The sequence below is a fragment of the Meles meles genome, chromosome 8, assembly GCF_922984935.1.
Source record: "Meles meles chromosome 8, mMelMel3.1 paternal haplotype, whole genome shotgun sequence".
NCBI classification, from domain to species: domain Eukaryota; kingdom Metazoa; phylum Chordata; class Mammalia; order Carnivora; family Mustelidae; genus Meles; species Meles meles.
In genome coordinates this window covers 673,572-694,590 of record NC_060073.1, presented here as the reverse complement: position 1 = coordinate 694,590, position 21,019 = coordinate 673,572, and the positions used below count along the sequence as shown (strand labels likewise).

At 58.5% G+C, this 21,019-nt stretch overlaps 1 protein-coding gene and 1 non-coding gene across 6 annotated transcripts in view; both read right to left on the bottom strand.

Moving 5' to 3' along the window:
* AP2A2 (adaptor related protein complex 2 subunit alpha 2) overlaps positions 1-21,019 on the bottom strand; it is an 82,037-nt gene that overhangs the window by 29,126 nt on the left and 31,892 nt on the right. For all 5 annotated transcript variants that reach the window (XM_046016335.1, XM_046016337.1, XM_046016336.1 and 2 more), the window contains exons 2-4: positions 18,122-18,190; positions 5,413-5,555; positions 2,556-2,749 (exon numbers count right to left, since the gene is read on the bottom strand). In XM_046016335.1, coding sequence (XP_045872291.1) covers positions 2,556-2,749; positions 5,413-5,555; positions 18,122-18,190 — 406 coding nt within the window. The remainder of the gene's footprint in view (positions 1-2,555; positions 2,750-5,412; positions 5,556-18,121; positions 18,191-21,019) is intronic.
* Positions 11,902-12,027, bottom strand: LOC123950212. The gene has a single exon (XR_006820202.1). It is a non-coding gene; the product is annotated as a U6atac minor spliceosomal RNA (small nuclear RNA).

Sequence of the window (21,019 nt, the reverse complement as noted above, 5' to 3'; positions counted from 1 at the left end):
GAAGACTTGCCGCGGACCCCACCACGACCCTCAGCAGAGCCCTGCCGGGAAGCTCTCTTCTCCAGAAGTGTCCGTGCTGGCGTTTTTCCCAACTGCCGCACAGGACCTTGGCTGTGCAAGACGGAGCAGACTCAACTATGTTCCTCGTTGTCTGGGTTACAGAGAACTTTGGCGTACAATCACTTAATAACACCCAGTCGAAACAGACAGCGTCGGAGCGTGGCCGCCACAAAGCCCCCGGCGGTTAAGCGCGGCTGACCGGGAGGAGGAGCCTCCTGCGCCGGGGCGGCCAGCGTCCCGGGCGCGCCGATAACACCGAGAAGCCAGGTCAGAGGGGCACACACCCCAGGAGAGGGGCGTTTGGAGGGTTTCCTGTTCAGGTTTCAATGTTCGCTGAGGGCACACAATGCTCCCAATGCCCGTTTATCCCTCCTGCCCGCCACGCCCAGCCGAACTCTGCGAGCCGCCAGGAAGCCACGGGCCCACCTAGGAGCATCCGCGCAGGCGGCAGGAGAGAGAACAAGTCGCGTTCTCAGAGCCCCGGGCCAAGCGGCGGAGGCGCTCCCACGCGTAGGGCAGAGAAGGGTTTGGGGGTCGGCCTTACCATCGGCCTCCGTGGTAGCTTTCTCGTTCCTAAATGAGTCCGAACCAAGGTGAGAATCCCCAAGCCGCTCCCCATTCCACTCCAAAGAGAAATCCCCCCTGTCAAACGCCCCCGTCAGATACTAAAAGAGGCCCTGCCCCTCTCTGGCCCCACAGCGCCGTCAGATACTAAAAGCCCCGGGAGCAACAGGCCCTGCCCCTCTCTGGCCCCGCAGGCCTCGAGGCCCAACCGCGCAGGCTCCACTAGCCAGACAGCTGCTTCCGCGCTCCGGACCGCCTCCCCGCCCCGCCGCTGCACGCTGCTCCAGGGCCTGCACGGGAAGAACCTTCAGGGAGAGGGAAGGCCGACATCCAGTGACCCTGCGGAGCCCAGGCGGCCTGCTTCGTTTCAGGGCTGTCTGGGACCCAGGGCCCAGGACCCGAGTGCCAACCGCGCCCTACCACCCCAACTCTGACACAGTGACTTGACTCTGTGACCTGGCTGACAGGCACTTCAGCGGGGCATGGCCCCACCTGGGCCCCTAGGCCTCACAAGCTGGAGACACAGCTCAGCTGTCCCCTTGCAGGGGCCTCTCCTCTGGCCCATCCGCTTTTGCGGGTCCAGGCTGGGCCGCGCTGCACACCCGCTGCGTCCTTTCGATCTGCAGATGTGGTCCGTCCTTCATTTCAGAAGGTTCTTCAATTACCACCTGACTACTTGCCAGAGATGACCTGCTCTACACCCCGTTCATCCAAGAGGCATCCATCAGGCCTGTACCATATTCCAGACACGGTTCAAAATGCTGGAAAGAAATCAACGGCCGTAGTGCACAAAACCTTAGCCCCCAGCGAGCTTTCCTTCTGAGGGCGGAGGCGGGCAGTACACAGACGTGCTCGCTGGCGTGCGCCAGGCACAAGGAAGGGCCTAGGCAGCAGCCGGAAGGAGCAAAGAGGATGAGGGAAGGCCCTAACGGAGGAGGAAGAGCCACCATCAGGCCCTGAGCCCACACCCATCCCAGCCATCTTCGGGACGGACCCGCAGCCCCTTCCATCCCGGTGACTTTGCTCTCGGGGGGCCCGCTGTGCTCTGCAGCCGCCATCGGCAGACATGGAACGGCAACACCTCGGCCCCCCCGCCTGGTTCCTCAGCTCTGCAGCCCAGTGCACGCCCTGACGCCGGCGCGCCATCTGTGAGCCGTCCCCATCCACAGTCCTCTAGGGCCTCGCATCCAGCCCGGCCTGTCTGCCTCTGGCACAGCCTCACACACCCCTCCAGGGCCTGTAAGGCCACAGCCCTTCTGCTGCTCATCTAGGCCAGGGCTCGCCCGAGGCACGGCCGACCCTAGGACCGGGGCATCCCGAGCAGTACGGGATGCGCACCAGCACCCCCAGAACCCACACCCACAGCACACCGGCCGTAGTCTGCTCACTGCTGGTCGCCCCAGAGGAGCTGGTCCCCCACGTCCTGATGAACTAAGTGCCCGGGACTGGGGCCCTGGTAGAGGCACACGTGTCACCAGGGTGTGGCCCAACTCGCCGAGTCCCAGGACACCAAGTAGGGCCCCGCCTCCACCACGCCCCACGGCAGCGGACAGCCCAGCCCAGTGTCAAAGTCCTCTAGAACTGCCTGCTCAGCCGCGGGCCGCCTCTCCCCAAATTCAAGGGCGTGGAGGATTCTCAGGATTCCGGCGCCTGACCTCTTCCTTGGTGACGCTCCTGAGAAAGGGCAAGGGGCCCTGCGCCACACCACGAGGCGACTGCGTCCCTCCCTCCGTCCCTCCCTCCGCCGCCCTTCCTGGCAGGCTCTCTTCCACGTACCTTACAGCCACCGTGCTACTGGGCGGCAAGGGTATGCGTGGACGCCCCAAGCACCGAGACACACGGGTCTCCCACAGGTAAAACTGGCAGACGAACGCCTCTGATACGTTCTTTATGTAATTACATATTCCACTTACTTCACACGAGAGACATACCCAGCTACGAGGATTTTTGGAATCTCCCCAGCGAAGGCCTCGGCCATCTCGCGGCTGCCCACGTTGGCAATGCAGTGCAGGGCCAGACCCATGAAGGTGGGGTTCCGACTGGCCAGGTCGTTCTTGATGGCGTTGTTGATGAGCCGGATCAGCTCGCTGTTGGAGTTCACCAGCACAGAGATGAAGAGGTAGCCCTGGGTTCCAGAGAGACAGGAGGACAAAAGCTCGTGACCACTGAAGCCAACACGGGACACATGTCCAGCCTTCGGGAAGCCTCCTGAAGCCTCCAGTCTGCCTGTGTCCTGCACAAGGAGTCAGGCCACTCTGACGAGAACAGCATTTCCGTGAAAGAAGCAGTGTCCAGCTTTGCCATAAGACAGCCCTGCGGGACACACCTAAGGGGCACGCAGCCGGATGTCCCCCTGGTCCCCCCGCCGCCGCCCGTCCCACTCACCTAGCCATGGTGCCATGTGTGAGCAAGCTGGACTCACTGCTGTCCTGAACAAGGGAGCCTGACCGGAAGGCCCTAAGGAAGGGCGGTGAGGATGTGAGGGCGATCTGGCTGCAACATCTGTCACCCCACTGATCGCCAGGGTTGATTCGGCTGATCTGGCTGGCTAGGCGGGTGTCCCCTTCCTCCCTCACCGCTCCCTGTGCGTCCCTCCCGAAGCTGAGCGCTCGGTCGAAGAGGACGGCCTTCCCCAGAGGAACGGAGAGGACCGTTCTTCGGTCAAGGGTATACGAGTAGCTGTGCTCCCCTGCGAGAACCTCCAAACAAGCTCTCCAGAAAGGGTGGTGAGCTCCAGAAACCCTGCTGACCGCAGCTTTACCCGCTCTCCAGCGGCCTCTTGCCCTCAGCTTCCACTCACTACTGACCAGACTCCAGCCCTGTGTCATCCCTCACCTACACCCTTCCCAGGCAGGGGGACACAGTGGCCTTCCTGAGACTCATCCAATCCCTGACCACGCAGGTGAACTCCAGAGCAGCTTCCTGCTGGTCTTGGGAGAAAGGCCCTCCCCACACACCCACGTCCTCTCTTCCATTCGAGCCACTGCTGCCCCACATTCGCAGAACGTGGCCCTGGCCAGGTGCTATCTGCTCTGTCTGCCCCCATCCCCCAGTTAATTCCAGTTAATTCCTCCTCCCGAGCAGGATGCCCTCCCCAGGGGATCTTCCCTACTTGCCCACCCCCTTCACTGGGTCCCAGAGGGCCTCCTTCCCTGCGCACTGGCCACAGCTGTTAATTCTCTATCTGTGGGCTGGATGACGCCATCTCCTCACTAGGACAGAGAAGGGCCCACATCTGCTTCTGTTCCCTATGTCCCCAGGGGCCTCCCAGCGCACTGCATGGTCCATGGAAGACACCCGAATTCTTACTGGGTAAATACCAAAACTACAAAATTCCTGGGGGACCTAGGTTTTTGTTTGTTTTTTGGGTTTTTTTACTTGCTGTAAGTTAAATTTTTAGACAGAGAAAACTGTTATTTTGCAACATGACAGAAAACATAAAAGTATCATTATCCCAAAAGGCTACAGACAGCTTCAGGCACCCAGGTACCGGCACCATCTAGGAAGCCTCCAGAAGCCGGGAGCAAGGCAAAGGCGCCCCCATTTACAGCTCGCTCTTAACCCATGCAGCTGTGGCGTCCTTGTCAGAAACAGAAAGTTGTGCAAGAGGCCACCAGGAGGGGCGCCTGGGTGGTTCAGTGGGTTAAAGCCTCTGCCTTCGGCTCAGGTCATGATCCCAGGGTCCTAGGATCAAGCCCCGCATCGGGTTCTCTGCTCTGCAGGGAGCCTGCTTCCTCCTCTCTCTCTGTCTGCCTCTCTGCCTACTGTGATCTCTGTCTGTCAAATAAATAAATAAAATCTTTATAAAAGAAAAAAAAAGAGGCAACCAGGAGAAGGGGTCTGTGCCGTGCATTAGTCCGGCACTGCGGGGAAGGCATGCCCAAGACGCCCATCACATCCAACACGGGCTTCGTGCAGCACGGGCAGGCCCACAGCGAATACCCAGACTGCAGGGAGGCTGTAACATGCAGGGAGGCTGTAACAAAAGAGCAAGAAAAGGGGCGCCTGGATGGCTCAGTGGGTTAAGCTTCTGCCATTGGCTTGAGTCATGATCCCAGGGTCCTGGGACTGAGCCCCACGATCAGGCTCCCTGCTCCATGGGAAGCCTGCTTCTCCCTCTCCCACTCGCCCTGCTTGTGTTCCATCTCTGTATCTCTCTCTGTGTCAAATAAACAAATAAAATCTCAAAAAAAAAAAAGGGGGCGCCTGGGTGGCTCAGTGGGTTGAGCCTCTGCCTTCGGCTCAGGTCATAATCTCAGGGTCTTGGGATCGAGCCCCGCATCAGGCTCTCTGCTCAGCGGGGAGTCTGCTTCCTCCTCTCTCTCTCTGCCTGCCTCTCTGCCTACTTGTGATCTCTGTCAAATGAGTAAGTAAAATCTTTAAAAAGAAAAAAAGAAAGCAGGGAAGGAAGGAAGGAAGGAAGGAACAAGAAAAGAAACGGCCACCTTGGGGCGCCTGGATGGCTCAACTGGTTAAGCCTCTGCCTTCAGCACAGGTCAGGATCTCAGGGTCCTGGGATCGAGCCCCACATTAGGCTCCCTGCTCAGCGGGGAGCCTGCTTCCCCCTCTGCCTGCCACTCCCCTGCTCGTGTTCTCCCTCTCTCTGGAGAGTAAGTAAGTATTTCCCAAAAAAAGAAGAAATGGCCACCTCCTCAGAAGAGTGTCACAGGGGGAAAGAGTCCCTCCCATCGGCAGGACGCGGCTTCCTGGAGAGGGAGGCTCTGGAGCCGCCTCAAGAGTCGTCGCCGCCAGCCCGCCCCAGCCCTGAGCCCCTTCAGTGACACTCACGATCTGCTTCTCCGTGTATCTGTTGGAGCTCAGCAGGTTCACGGCCTCCATGTGCCCAAAGTCAATGTCATGGCCCAGCAGAAAGATGAAGAGCAACTTGCAGACGTATTTTTTTTTACTATAGCCGTCAAGAGCCTTGTCACCTACAGAACAGGTGGAGAGGGCGGGGAGAGCAGAGAAGTCAGCAAGAGCCAGACAGCAGAGAGCACAGGGGGCCTGCGCCGGAGAGGCAGCCGCCCGCCAGACACACGGCACAGTGCTGAGAGCAAGTGATGTTTCTCGACCGGACGGAGCACATCAGAACCCAAAAGTTTGGCTCCCCTTAAAAAACAGAGGCCGGAATCTCTGGCAGCAAGAGTTCTGCCCTCCCAAGACAGCCCGAGGCAGGCCAGGCCCCGGGGGGCCTCCCTCCGGCCTAACAGAGCCCCAACTTATACGTAAAAGTCAGTCTTTCAAATAAGTTTGTTAACATAGTCAGACAAGCAGTGCTCTAGCTGATCCCCCTCACTTCAGTTTTAGGACAAATCACGCACCCAAGGAAATCACACAAAGAGCGGGGCGCGGAGGCTTAGTCCCTTGAGCGTCTGACTATTGGTTTTGGCTCAGATCATGATCTCAGGGGATGTGCTCTCAGGGTCGGGGGGCCGAGCCCCGTGTCAGACTCTGCACTCGGCCCGTCCCTTTCCATCTGCCCTCTGCTCCGCCCCCCAATGCCCATGCTCGCTCTTTCTCTCTAAAATAAATCTTAAAAAAAAAAAAAAGACCAGAAGGGCCCATGTCTTCACCCTAACCACAGCATGACTGAACCCCACACTAGCGACTGTGACAAGGAGGCTCTGGACACATCACTGGCAGAACACGAAATGACCACCCTGCACCATTCTGAGTATCAGAAGTTCCAACCTCGCCTGACAAAGCGTACAATATTCCTTTGGAGTCAACCACTAGCAGACTGCAGAGGCAACGACCAGAAAGACTGGTCATCTTACTGAGCTGGGTCTTCCAGTGACGCGGACGCCACAGTGTGAAGGACCCGTGTGGGACACATGTGGAACGAACAGGACCTGGGGAAACGGGAAGGTAAGGACAGCAGTGGTCATCACTGGTGAGGGGTCGGGAGACTTGGGCTCCCTGAATGAGCACTGGCTGAGCCCAAAGGTGGTCTAGGACAAAGGACCCTCCCCCCAGATTTCCTGGATGACAATTCAACATCAGCCAGCCAGCTGGTCACCCCACCTTGAGAAGTTCTGAGAACCCTCCCTCCTTTCCACCAACAAACTGACATGTAATTTAATGACCAAACAAAACGAAAGGAGGCCAGGCCTGGTTCCCTCCCCACCTCACCCCCCATTCACTCCTCTGCTCAGTGTACCTGGGGACCCCAGGCTGTCGCTTCCCGTCTGGAACGCACCCCACCTGCTGTGGGAGTGTCTGCGGGCAAATAGCCCCGAGCTCCCATCTCCTCCCCACCCAGTCGGCCTTCGAGAACCAGCCTGGATTCCATCCATTCTGGAAGCCTCCTTTGACAAGCCAGCCTTAAGTCCCATCCTACCTCCTCTCACCTCCTGGAGACGGTCCCCCCTACTCACAGCACATCTTAAAGGAAACAGCAGCGTCGGAAAAGGGAGCACCCGCAGCTCCATCAGACCAAGTTCTGCGAGGACAGCCACGGGAACACTGGGAGGCCCCTTCCCTGCAGCACCCTGGTTTCTGCTCCTGCAGGGCCTAGGACACTGGGCCCCTCCTCCAGCCCTCCCTGATACTGGGGGACTTCCGGCAGGCACACTTTTCAAGGCTAAGCCCACGGGAAAGCAAGGCCCATCATTAAGGCAAAATCAGGCCTCTCTCAGCTCCAGCAACGGTGACTGCCCACGCCCAGAATGCAGCCTGGGGGCCTCACAAGGTAACCTCCGTCCCAGCCCAGAGGGGAGTAACAGGCCACCCTGCCTGAAGCCAGAGCACCTGAAGGGGCAACCTCTCCAGTCAGAGGGTGGCAGAGGAAACCTGCGCCCCCGAAGGGCTCCAGCAGGGAGACGTGCCTCTCTGTGCCACGACTCAGCACCACTGGGAAAGGAATGACAGCCTTGAGAATACGGGGCCTGCCCTCTGCCCACGCGCCTCCCCCAGGTGCCGGCCTGGGGCCCCGCCTGCTCTTGGGGCTCCTCACTGCTCACACGTGACCGTGGGGAAGGCTTCCCATGGGTCACCCCACCCTCGGGGCCTGCCATGGGGAGCCTGTGCAGTGGCCACCGTGGGAAGCAACGTCCCTTCCGAGACACGTGCTGAATCAGGCTCCATACAGTCTGGGGTTCGGGCAGCAGGGCTCACGGCGACTCCAGGGCTTCCTCTGCTCTGGCTCGTTTCAAACCACCAGGCTTCAGACTACAGCGCCCCCAGCCTCGGGTGTCCCGGCCAAGAAGGGGGAGACCAGGTGCTCCCCGTGTCGGAACCTGCACCGCGGCCTCAGAGAGAGGCCTGGAAAACAGAAGGCTCTGCTCGTCCCGCAGCCCAGACGCTCGCTGCTGTACACAGTTGCCTCACGGGGCGGACCCAGGAACAGGGTGGGCCGGAACCCCACGTGCGCGTGCGGAGCCTCGCACCCTGACGGCCCTCCACGGGGCACTGCCGCGCCTGACTCCTCACTGCTCGGAGACCGAGCCGGTGGCCTAAGCACAGAACTCGCCGGCAGGACGCACGTCCTCGTGCCGTCGGTCAGCTCCAACGGCACGTCCACGAACGGCCGCAGCAGAGCCCCTCTGCAGACCCCTCCGTCACGGCTGCCTGGGCAGAAAGCCTGCGAGGGACGCGGCTGCCCGAGGGGCCTCCCACGGTTCGCGGTGAGAACAGGAGGAGCTCTGAGGCCCCGCGGAGGCCCCGCCCTGCCCATAACGTGCACCCAGCCCTCTCGGGGTGACCGCCGTGCCCACGCCGGCATCCGGGTTCCCTGTGCAGTCCCAGGCCACTCGGCTGCCTTAGGGACAGTGTCCCCCCCCCCGCGCTCCCAACAGCCTGGGCCCCGGCCAGGCCAAACCAGCTTCTCTGCTCTCAGGGAGTGACCAACCCCCTTGCTCCAAGGAGGGGGCCTCCAACTCTGTCCTCCTGGGGACTCTCCTCCAGCCCAAGGGGCCACATTACCTCCTGAGTCACCCTAAGGAGAGCTCGGGAGTTCCCCATAGTGACCGTCCCTCTAACCCACTGTGGTTCCACTCTCCCGGCCAGACCGGACTGAGAAGGTCCTCAAAATGTTGGCTTCAGCACGGGCTAGAATTGTGTCTCTATTCCAGTGCTTTCTAACTGCGAAATCGCACCTCTCCTGCCGGAAAGGGCGTGGCCCGTGGCCCTCCACAGTGGCCCAGATCAGAGGAGAGAGGTGGCGGGAAAGCAGGCCACGCACCGCACCGCGTCCTGACTGAGGCTCAGGGTCCAGTGTGCGTCCCTGGGGTCCCCCAGCTTCTCTACGGCCCCTTCCCCAGGGGCCAACATGGAGCCAAAGCAGGACAGCGGGGCCGGGGCTGCACAGCGCCGGACACAAAGAGAGAGCCCAGCAGCGGCTTATGAGGTCACGTACCACCGGCTCTTCAGACACGTGCCAATTCCAGATCGGGAACTGCGCAAAGAGCTCCGCATCACAACCGCTAAACCCCGAAGTAAGACACAAGACTGGAGAGTCGAGCCGGTCACTGTGGCATCCAGGTGCCTGGACAAACAGGCGGGAAGGACAGGCAGGCACCCCTGAGAGTCGCCCGCCCTGTGGGTCAGAGCCAGCTCGGCCTGGAGACCCGCACACGGCTGCTCCCCGGCACTTGCCCCCGCCACCCCACAGCACTGATGAACCGGTAATACCCGTCCCGTCACTCCTGCTTCGCAAGGCCCATCCTGTCTCAGCAGTGGCGAGAGTTAAAATTCGTCCAAGATAAGCACTCCTGAGGGGCCGGGGAGACCCAGCCAGCTCAGTGTCGGCAAGCTGTACTCACCACGCCGGCACACCTCGGGCTGACAGTCACTTGTGCCTTAGGGACAGGCCCTTTGTGCTAACCACAGACACCGCCTGGGCTGTACGGGTTTCCCAACGCTCAGCTTCCACGGGGGGTCACGTGGGCAATCACGTCAAGGAGGGAGAGGGCACCTCGCCCACGGTGGGGTCTGAACATGGCCACCCGAGTCAGACCCTCTCTGGCCCAGAAAGACGCTCTCACCTGACGAGTAAGATGCCAGCAAGGCCCGGGCCGGCCGCAGACATAAGATCCTGTCACAGGGGCAGAGCGTCCGAGTCCCAGGAACCAGATTCTTCCAGATGGATTTTTGAGCTCTGCCCCTTCTCCGCCCATTCCTCACAGAGGTCGGGGCACAGCAAGTATTTTCTTACGTTCAAAGAGGTACAAAGAAGAAGATGCCATGGCTGGACACGGAACTTCCTCGCTTCTGCAGCCTGAGGACACGCTTCCCTCGCCCCATGCCATCCCGTGCACCCCCTGTGAGCTGTCTCAGGAACGCTCACGCCAGAGAACCCACTCTCCCTCCCAGGTCCCCGCACACCCGCGGCGCTTGCTGTACTCGCTGATGCTTACTGATTTTCCTGGCTAGAAAAAGGGAGACACAAATTAAAACCACAAGAAGGCACCACCACGCACCCAGCCCGCTAACGAACCCTCACAAAACGCACCACCCCAGGGGCGGCAAGAATGTGGGGGACGTGGGACAGCGGGCAGGAACACAACACACGCAGCCACCCCACAAGGTGGCGCGGCGGCTTCCCGCAGACGCAGGCCCACACCCTCCCTTTGCCCGCGCTGTACGCGCCGGGGCAGGGCTCACCGCGGCTCTGCCCTCGCCGTCCAGCACCCAGCGCCCGGCCAGCCGCAGGCGAATCCACAGGCGGTGGGAAGCAGGCCCGACCGCCCGAGCACGGGCAGCGTGAGCACCCCCTGGCAGCACCGTGCTCAGGTGAACACCGCGAGCCCGAGAGACCTCCTCTGTGGTTCTTCCACACGACCTTCCAGAAACAGCAAAGCCCCAGTGGCAGAAAGCGGGCCTGGGGCTGCAGGCGACTGGGGAAGGCAGCCGAGGGCCACAGGACGCAAGCGAACACTCGCCGTGCAGGAAACGATCTGTCCGCTTGTGCTGGAGGCAGCAAGAAAACACGCAGCTTCCCAAACCCGAAGTGCACGCTTGAGTGCGTTGTACGGTGAATAAAGGTCTAAGCAGCCAATCTTCAACCACGCAGGCAAGAAGAGCATGGGCGGTGACAGACCCGGGCAGAGCCCCGGGCGCGGCTGCAGCGGGCGTGGCGCTCCCTCACAGTGAGCCTCGCGTCCCCGTGGAGAGCCGTGCTTTACTGCAGTCCTGCCACACCCACACAGCCTGAGGTCTTCGTGGGAACGTTGTTCACGTATGCACCCCTAGAACTCCGGGGCCACCCAGCGGTCACTCCAGCAGCGTCTACCATCTGCTAAACTGCAGACCAGCAGAGACGCGCGATCATCGTGTCCTTGTAAACGCTAACTCAGCAGCTGTTTTCCAATGGGTTCAAGACAGCGTGCCGGCTCGCATCACAGTAACTACCCCATTCCACCCCAAAACTCAGGGGCTTAGGTGACAAGCCCGACTTCTTGCTAATGAGCACCAGCAGAGCGGCCTCCAGCCAGAGCGGATCCAGGCCCGTGCAGGTGCCTCTCCTCTCTGCACAGCAGCTCCCAAAGCATGTTCTTCTCATGGAGGCGACAGGAAGACCCCCAAGGGGCGAGTGGCCACGAGCTTAGGTTTGAAAGTGGCGCAGGACACTGTCTACAGCCCGTGCGCCATGTCACACCTTTCCTCCACGGGCAGAGCTCACCGGTGAAGCCATCGGCCTCCAGCTCTCTTGAAGACAAGGTTTGGGATTATAGATGCAACTTTCTAGTGTTCCTGGGACAGTCACGTTTCGTCACCTTTTGTCTGCCTGCTGTCAAGTCCTTCACTCCACGTGTATTTGTGCCTCCCGAGGAGGTCTTGTGCACAAAGATCGCGTACATTGCCACACGTGTCTGCCACTCCTTTCCTCTGCTTCCGCACCTCTGGCCTCTCCTCCGGATTATTGGTTTCTGGCCTGAAGTGCATCCTTCAGAATTTCATGGGCTCCATTTTTGTCTGAAAAAGGTCCGTTTCAGCTTCATTCTTAGAAGACACGCTGGCAGGGTATAGGCTCCAGCTGGTCAGTCAGCATGCGGCCGTCGGGCAGTCGCCGTGCGCACCGCCACCTGGCAGCGCAGGGCACCCCCCGCCCGGCTACTCCCAGGACCACCCGACTCTGCACACCTGCATTCCCACAGTTACGTGTCTACGCACGCGTTTCACTGCAGTACGGTAAGTTTTATGCATTTTTAAAAGATACTCAAATTTATTAAAATATTGAAAATACTTAACAACCTTTTGAAATCAGAAAAATAAATCGTCAATGCATAAAATCTAGAAAGGCAGAATTAGGAATTAGATTTCAAAGGATTTAGGAGAAAAAAAACGATGGTCAGATGTCACGCCGTAGGCAGCAATGCTTCACCGGTGTTGGCGCCGCCAGGCCTGACGGCTTCTTCCATCCTCGTCAAGGGGGTCGCAGACCTTCTCTCCTTCCACACACACGACTTCATGCGATCTTAAAGCCGTCACATCCTCCCTCCTTTCCTCCTGGGACACCGATTACACCTCCCAGACCCTCTCAGCACACCCCTCTGTCTCTGCAGCCTTTGTCTGCCCTCGTCTGTGCTGTATCCAGGGTCCTGCACCGGGACGGGTTTGGTTCTCACCTGTCATTCAGAGCACTAATCTCTCCGCGACCATGCGTGCTGTTTGAAACCCAGAGTCCTTCTTTCTGGTTACTGCAGGTCTCGGTTCTGGAAGGTCCATCTGGTCCTATCACGATTCGCCACGTCACCTCTCACACCAGAAGTCTCCTGCTCAAAAGTTCGAGCATGCCTTTTCTTTAAAAATGGTAGACTGACTTCAGTCCTGTGATCTGAAATCTGGTCTCAGACTCCCAGTAATTCTGTCTCTGCTTCTTGCTCGTGCTGTCCTGATGGGCGCGGTCACTGCGACTGTATACCGGACGTGCTGTGTGAGAAGTTGGGTCTAGGATTCATGTGCACCCCTCCTGCAGGGGGTCGTCTCCTCACCCGAAGCCGGTGTCAAGTCTGAGGTTCTGTGGGGCACTTGGGGGGCCCGAAGCCCCGCTGAACATCCATGACAGTCCACCCCTGCCCTGAGGGCCTTGCCTCTGAAAGTCTCAGTGTAACGTGGCAGGCCTTCTCCCCTTCTGGTGGGTTCGAGGCTTTGATCCTCTCCTGGAGCAGGGCCGCCCCCCTCCGCACGCCACATGTGTCCTGTGCGTGGTGGGACAGCTGGGAGCCTCCCTGACCTCCGCCCACCAGACCGCAGCAGTGTGCCCGCTCCCGGTGGGGACAGCAGCCTCCAGGTGTGGCCACGTCCCCGGGAAGGCAAAAGCACGCTCACAGGCAGCATCCCTCTCGACTCTCACGGAGACTAAAACGTCTGTCTCGCGGCTCGCTCTTCGGGGTCAGCAGTCGCTCTCAAGGCACAAACAGCTCAGGGCTGTCCTCGCTTCTGTGGACACGACCTCCTCCTAGAGCAGCCTCGGGAAGCCCCCTTTCTTCCTGTCACTCTGTTAGACTTTCAAAGTTCTGTGTACGATTGTGTCTTTCTGTTTTCCGCAGAAGGCACGGCTGCCGTCTGCACCGGCCAGCGAGGCGGCTTCCGAGCCCCTGAAGCGTGGCCAGTCTGAACCGAGTGTGCTCTGAGCGTACAACCAGAGTCTGAAGACTCGCGTGGAAAACATGGAGGATACGTCTTCATAGAAGAGAGATCTTTTTCTGTTGCCTACGCACTGCAACCACATTTTAGGCAGACTAGACAGAGTCAATTAAAAGTAGGTTTAAGTTTTTTTTGTTTTTTAGTAACCTCCGCACCCGACGTGGGGCACAAACTCACAGCCCCATGTCAAGAGTCACGTGCTCTTCTGACTGAGCCAGCCAGGCGCCCCCAAAATTAGTTTCATCTGCTTCTCTTTTTTAAATGCGGCTACTAGAAACCTGAGACGTACGTGCATGTCTCCGTCAGTGAGCTGCACTCCATTTCTCCCGGATGGTGCAGACTTGACTTCGCTCATCTGCCCTATCTGCCGCAGATGCCCCGGGACACGCGCTCCTAAAAACCAAGGTCGGTCTTCTCATCTCTGTCACTGGTCAGGGCACACATTCAGCAATGCCAACTGCTTCACAGAGAAGAGGGAACCTCTTTCCCATCTAGGACAGCTTAGAAGGCACGAAGGCAGAAGAAACACAGAAGCCTTGTTGGCCCCCGAAACATTTGCACAAAGAGTCGGAAGGCTTACCATCCGAAGGGCCATGAACTCTTTTTCAATGACAAGACGATTAGCGCGTATTAGGCGTCCACTTCTATGAGGCAATTCTGACGTATCTCCACACGTAGATGTAGCCCGGGCAGCAGACACAGACCCTCGCTTCAGTGAAGGACCAGAGCTGCTGAGTGTGGTTAGCGGGCAGGGTCGGTCCTGTCCAGGGCTGCCTGCCTCGGCTTCGAGCCACAGCTGAGTAAGGGGATGCAACAAGGGCCCAGCCATTCCCACCCAATGCAGACGCCTCTAACAGGCAATCTGCACCCCAAAGCTCCCTAACGGGCCAGGATCTTCACAGGGCTCCTCCTCTGCCTGCCTCCAGCCCTCTCCCTCCCTTCACTTCTCATGGGCACTCCTCTCTCATAAATCCTGTGTCCTCCAGGCCCATCTCAGCGTCTGCTTCACAGAGAACCGGCCCAAGAAGATCACCAACACCGCGTTTCGCAGCTGAGCGGACACAGGGTACGCGACTCGACAAGCGTCGGAGCAGGAAGACATCTGCAGGCAGGCAGAGCGCCCTCACTCTGACTGCCATGTGCTGGCCCTTGGAGAGACAAAGAAGCTACAAGCCCTCACCAGAGAAGATCCACAGACGGCAAACGAGCGCACAACACATGCCATCAGGGAAACACACATTAAAACGACAGCAAGACCCCCTTCTCCCAATAAACAAATAAATAAAATCCTCAAAACGGTCGTGTGCTCCCTGTGCGCACCTGCTGGAATGGCCCAAACCCAGCCCACAGGCGGCCCCGGAGACTGGCTCATCTGTGTGGCCGGTGGGACGCACCGTGGGGCGGCCGCTCGGGGAGACAGTCTGACGGCTTCTCACCCAACGACACACACTGTCACTGTGCGATCCGGCAGTCACGCCCCCTGATCTCCACCGACAGAGCCGGAAGCAGACATCCACACAAAACCTGCCCGGGGGTGTTCGCGGCAGCTTTATCTACAGCTCACGCCACGACACTCATAACCGACCCAACTTGGAAGCCACCCAGGTGTCCCTCAGCGTGTGGCCCAGGCAGACCCTGGCCTGTGCGTCTGAGACAAGGAGAAAGGAGCCGTGAAGCCGCAGGAAGAAGCTTGCGGGCACCGACTGCGCGGAGGAGGCCGGTCTGAAAGGCCGCGTCCTGAGCTTCCGGGAGAGGCAAAACTACAGAGACAGTAAAAGATGAGTGGCATAGGGGTGCCTGGGTGGCTCAGTGGGTTAAAGCCTCTGCCTTCGGATCAGGTCATGATCCCGGGGTCCTGGGATCGAGTCCCGCATCGGGCTCTCTGCTCTGCAGGGAGCCTGCTTCCTCCTCTCTCTCTGCCTGCCTCTCTGCCTAGTTGTAATTTCTCTCTGTCAAATAAATAAAATATTAAAAAAAAAAAAAAAAAAAGATGAGTGGCTGCCAGGGTCCGAGGGGAAGGAGCGGATGAACAACAGAGCACGGAAGATTTTCGGGGCCGTGAAATTAACCTGCCTGACACCGTGACAGTGGTTACATACCATCACCACTTTGTCCAGAACCACAGAACGCACATCACGTGTCAGCTGTGGACTCTGGGTCATAAAGACATGTCCAGGGCTGCATGGATGGGCTCGGGTCATGATCCCAGGGTTCTGGGATCCAGCCCCGTGTCGGGCTGCCTGCGCGGTGGGGAGTTTGCTTCTCCCTCTCCCCCTGCTTGTGTTCCCTCTCTCTCTGACAAATAAATAAATAAAATCTAAAAAAAACGAAGAAACAAAAAAGAAGACGATGACGACGACGATGTGTCCATGCAGGTTCACCAGCCTGGCGGGGATGTCGGTAACGGGGCGTGCATGTATGGTGGCGGGGCACGCAGCAAATTTCCGTGCCTTCTTCTCAGTTTCGCTATGAACCTAAAAAAATAAAATCTTAACAAAAACAAATTTCTAAAAAAATCTCAGCAATAAAAGTTACAGACGCCCCAAAATACACGCACTCACGTGTGCACGCGCGCACACACACACACATATTCCAATGTGCGTGTACATATATGCAAAAGCGAACCTTCTCACGCACAGGTTCAGGAGTTTCAGACCTTCTAAAAGATCCTTGGGCCCAGTTAAAAATATGAAAACATGGAACAAGGCCATCATGATGAGGAGAAAAGACACGAGGTGCAGAAATTCCAAATGGAAGCCACCCCCCGGAAGGATGGCCAGCGCTCCAGAGACCCAGTCCGCCTGCCCCTTCTGCGAGCCCAGTAAGTCTTGTGCCGTAAAAACGGACCGTGCCTGCACCACCGGAGTCCTCCCTCGCAGCGTATGCAGAGGAATTCCAGACGCCTATCACATATCTGTCGGAACCAGCGGGCACGTACCATGACTGGATAGACGCCTGCGAGGCAGCCAGTCGACAACAATGCAGAGGACCCACGACCCTGGCAGCGCCATCTGCCATGGACCTGTCCCGCCGGCTGCCAGTCCAGAGACATTCCAGGGTCCAGGCTGTGGACCCAGACCTTCAGAGGCCTCCGCGTGTATGGAGTGGATGTGAGTGTGAGTGTGTACAGCTGCAAGCGTGGCCGCGGCAGTGTGCTTGTGGGCACGGACTGGAGGAGGGTGCGCTGCTGGGTCCCCCGAGGCCCTGAAGAGCGTCACTGGCTATGAACGCCATGAACGGGCTTGTTTCTCCTCCGGCCTGTGTCGCAACACTCTGGGCTAGGGCAAGGCCGGCAGAGGCTGCCTCCAGCCTCCTCGCCTGCCTCACCAGCACTTGCCCGTTGGACCTGGACTGCCTTCCCTCCTTCCCTGCCTTCCAAGGCCTGTGGCCTGAGATTCCGAGCCACGTCCTGTAGCCAAAACAACCCCTTTGCAAGTTCAGTTGCTTTTGTAGCGGAGGAGGGGCTAGGTCAAGGAGCGCTGCCAGCCACAAGCCCTGAAATAAAGCAGCCGATGCAAAAAAAAAAAAAAAAAAGAAAAGAAAAGAAAACAATACTTCCCTAGCGCTCAACAGAGGAATACCCCAATTCCACTAGTTTTTGCATCACTTACTAATACAGGATATCCATTCTCAAGTCCTGAAAAGCCATCCATTCCTAGAAATTCCGCCTCCCTACAGCTGCCTCCCTACAGCCCTTGGACTCAGTCCTAGCCCTCCCCTCCACTCGCTCATTCCGGGCAGCCTCAGCCAGTCTCGGGCTGTGCGGACGCTTGAACCAGATCTCAAACCCAGAAAAAGTAAAGGCTTCAAACTAAGGCTCTCCAGTCAAGACTGAACTCCTACGCTTGACAGTTCTTCAAAATGCGGGTCTTTTCTCAGGGAAAGTGGTGGTCTACTGAGAGGATTAGGTCACGCCCACTCTTCATCCACAAAGCCAAACCGGCTTTCTTCCGGGAGCTGCTAATTACCTGCACCCGAGACCACACGAGCAGCCTCCGGCGGCGCCTCTCTCTGAGACCTCCACCTTGAACCGGGTCAGGGACAAGGCTGGGTCCAGCAAGGGGCCACCCAACCTGGTTAATTCTACGTGAGCTGTCAAAGTCAAGAGCAACCAATGGCTTGACTTCAAACACACCTTACTTCTGGGGCACCGGGTGGCCCCGTCAGCTGACCGTCTGACCCTTTGATTTCACTCAGGTCCTGATCTCAGGGTTGCACGACCCAGGATCCGGCTCTGCGCTCAGCAGGGAGTCTGTGTGAGATTATCTCCCTCTCCCTCTGCCCCTCACACTCACTCACTCGCTCACTCTTTCTGTCTCATAAATAAAAAAATAAAATCTTTTAAGCACATTTCATTTTTTTTAAAGATTTTATTTATTTATTTGACAGAGAAAGACACAGAGAAAGACGGAACACAAGCAGGGGGAGTGGGAGAGGGAGAAGCAGGCTTCCCACAGAGCAGGGAGCCCCATGCGGAGCCTGATGCGGGGCTCAATCCCAGGAGCCTAGGATCATGACCTGAGTTGAAGGCAGACGCTTAATGACTGAGCCACCCAGGTGCCCCAAACACATTTTAACTGTAACACAGCCATGAGAGTAATCGTGCTCAGAACTTTGGCTTGAAAGAATTAAAATGGCATCAGAAGCCGCTCCCTGCTGTGTAAAATTTATAAAAGCCCGTTTCTGGGGCACCTCGGTGGCTCAATGGGTTAAGGCCTCTGCCTTCAGCTCAGGTCATGATCTCAGGGTCCTGGGATCGAGCCCCACATCGAGCTCTCTGCTTGGCGGGGAATCTGCTTCCCCCTCTCTCTCTGCCTGCTCCTCTGCCTACTTGTGATCTCTGTCAAATAAATAAAGTCTCTTAAAAAAAAAAAATGCCCATTTCATGAAAAAGATTGAACACACTTACCTTTAAATTTTGATCTAATGTTTGCCAGTTCCTTGTTTATTCTCTTTATTTCTGCTTCTTTACTTTTACCTGAAAAAAGAGAACACAAATGCATTTTTACTTTGACTGATTTCTACGCAAACGCCTGTGCCCTGACAAGACCAACACGTCAGAGTCAAAGGCAGAACCAGTGCTTCTAGGAGGCAGGACAGAAGCCGTCTGCCAGCCGCCGAAGCAGCAGGGAAGTGGCTGGGACAGAAGCCGGGGCCTCAAACAGGGCCCCCGGGGCCAAACAGGGCGAGTCCGTAAAAGCACCACACAGGACAGGAGGCTCTACAGCGCCATTTTCGATCCTACCTTTTGCCACAGTTCTGGAACCGAGAGCACTCAAAATACCTGCCAAACGCTTTCCACAGTGAATCATTATCAGCTAAAAGTTTATTCCTAAAATGGACTGCTACTGCCACGGGCAATTTTTTAAAGTATGAAGTTTTAACTATAACATGCTTCTAATTTTCTCTATGAAATGCGCCAACCTATGAAGTCTGGTAAATCCACTTCTACCATCTGGGATGAAATCTGGGAAGTTTTCTGCACGACGTTAAAGGGGACGGCAAGCACGTCACACGCCTGATCCCACCCCACGACACCTGTGCACGTGAAGCGGGCCGGGGAAGAACGGCCACCAGACCACACGCGGGTTTACTCCACCTTGGCCAAGTGTGGAAAGGGAGGCCTAGAGAGCGTGGGAGACCTTCTAAGGGCTCCCCGGTTTGACAAATACTGTAAAAGTATAAGAAACGATTCCTCCCCCGGGACACGGGGAGTTGTAGACGAGAGCACATCTCCGTAAACCCCCGACCGCGTGAGAGCAGGAGCGAGGTTCACTGTGGAGCACCGTCTCCGGGCCAGTCCTTGCACCGCAACCGCATTCTCAGGGACAGCAAAGGCCTCCGGAGCAGCACCCCCGCCCCCGGCACCGCCAGCCCCGCGGGCTCACAGCTGCCCAGACGCGCGGCCGCACCCACGTCCTCCAGAAATGCTCTCCGCACGCTCAGCCTCCTTCGCCTCCTCGTGGAACGTGTGTGTCGCCTCCTCCAGCAACACAACCTCGTCCCGTCCGCGACACTCCCAGAACATCATTCTTCTTTCACTATGACCTCGCTAAGAAATAGGGCCCGAGAGCGCCCCGGCAGAGCAGCCGGTCAGGACAGGGCCGTGTGGCCAGCTCACTCACCAGGCGCCATCTGAGTGCCAAGACGTAGGTTAAAACGACATCCTGCGCGAGGAGTCACTGTTCCAGGTGGGGCGAGGGCAGGAGCCCTTTAACAGAACAAGCACGGCACCGCCAGCTGGGGAGCGAGCGGCACAGGCAGGCTGGGAGGGAGCATCCAGGCACCGGCAGCGGCCCTGATGGCACCGGCCAGAGCCGGTCGCGGGACTAACAGAAGGAGCAGCCGGAGGCTCCCTGAAGGGTCGGGAAGGGATGGGGGAAGAGGTGAGAGCAGTGCGCTTTAATGGCCTGGGGTGGCAGGTCAAGGGCCAGCTGGTTCTTAACCCGTTCTTTTTTTTTTTTTTTACGATTTTTATTTATTTATTTGACAGACAGACATCACAAGTAGGCAGAGAGGCAGGCAGAGAGAGAGAGAGAAGGAAGCAGGCTCCCTGCCAAGCAGAGAGCCCGATGCGGGGCTCGATCCCAGGACCCTGGGATCATGACCTGAGCGAAAGGCAGAGGCTTTAACCCACTGAGCCCCTCTTAACCCATTCTTAACTGGGTTATCTTTGCCGAACTAGGCTTTCCCGACCTGGCACAAACGGCAATGAACACGGTATCCTGGCAGCCCCCAGCTTCACGCTCGCGGACCACAGGCAGCTTCGCCCTATGGCAAACCGCTGTGCAGACGTGTGCAGCTGAGCGTGCCTGTGTGTGAGCACGGATGTGTGCCTGGGTGTGAGCGTGCACCCGCGTGTGACCCCTTGTGCACGCGTGCTTCTCCCCCGGCCTATAGGGATCCGCTTCCGCCCGGCGGCGGCACCTACGTGGCCCTACAGGGCCGGAGAGCACGAGGGGCAGGAACCTGCGCTGGGCAGCCGAAAGGGGTCGGTCCGGAGCGGGGCTCAGGGAGAGCCTGGGCGGTGGTGGGGAAGCAGTGACGACGTTGAATGAGCGGGACCAGCTTTCGTAGGAGCCACAGGTATTACTCGGGACTGGAAGAGCGTTACATAAAACTAGAAGCGCATGTAGTGAGAGCGTTACCGCCAGGACAGACGCAAAAACAGGAGTGAGCCGGGAGCGGGCGCGGAACAGGACGGAGGGCGTGGTGGGTGCGGCGAGCACGGCGGCCTCACCCCCAGAGCTTCATCGCTGCAGCCACTTCACAGCAAACACACGACCACACGCTTCTGTCCCACCACGGCCCGCGAGGCATCCCTGGACAGGGGCACGGGCACACGCGCGGGGGGCCAGACTCGCTGCTCGGGGGCAGCTGCCGTTACCCGCCAGCGCACTCCTTCCCCGGGAAAACCCCCGAGGCCACAGGACTCCACGGCGGCTCGTCCGCCAAGGATGCAGAGAGGAGAGCGGTCAGCCCGCTGGACTGGAGGGAGGGAGGGAGGCCCGAAGCGTCCCGGCGCGAGCTCAGAAGGCTGAGCGTGGGGCCTGGGGGAGCCGCCGCGGGCAGACCAGGGCCTGCTCCGAGTCACGGTGAGCAGCAGACCAGCGGTGGGTCGGGGAAGGCCAGGGGAAGCAGGGCAGGGCCGGGAACCTGCGGAAGCGGTCACCCAGGCAGCAGCCGGGGAGCGCAATGCGGAAAAGCCCCCCCGACCCTGGCCTCCACCATCAGCTCAGAAAACTGCCCTCACATACGCATCAGCCACAGTGAGTACCGGGCTCCCCTCCCACAGGAGCAGACGTCA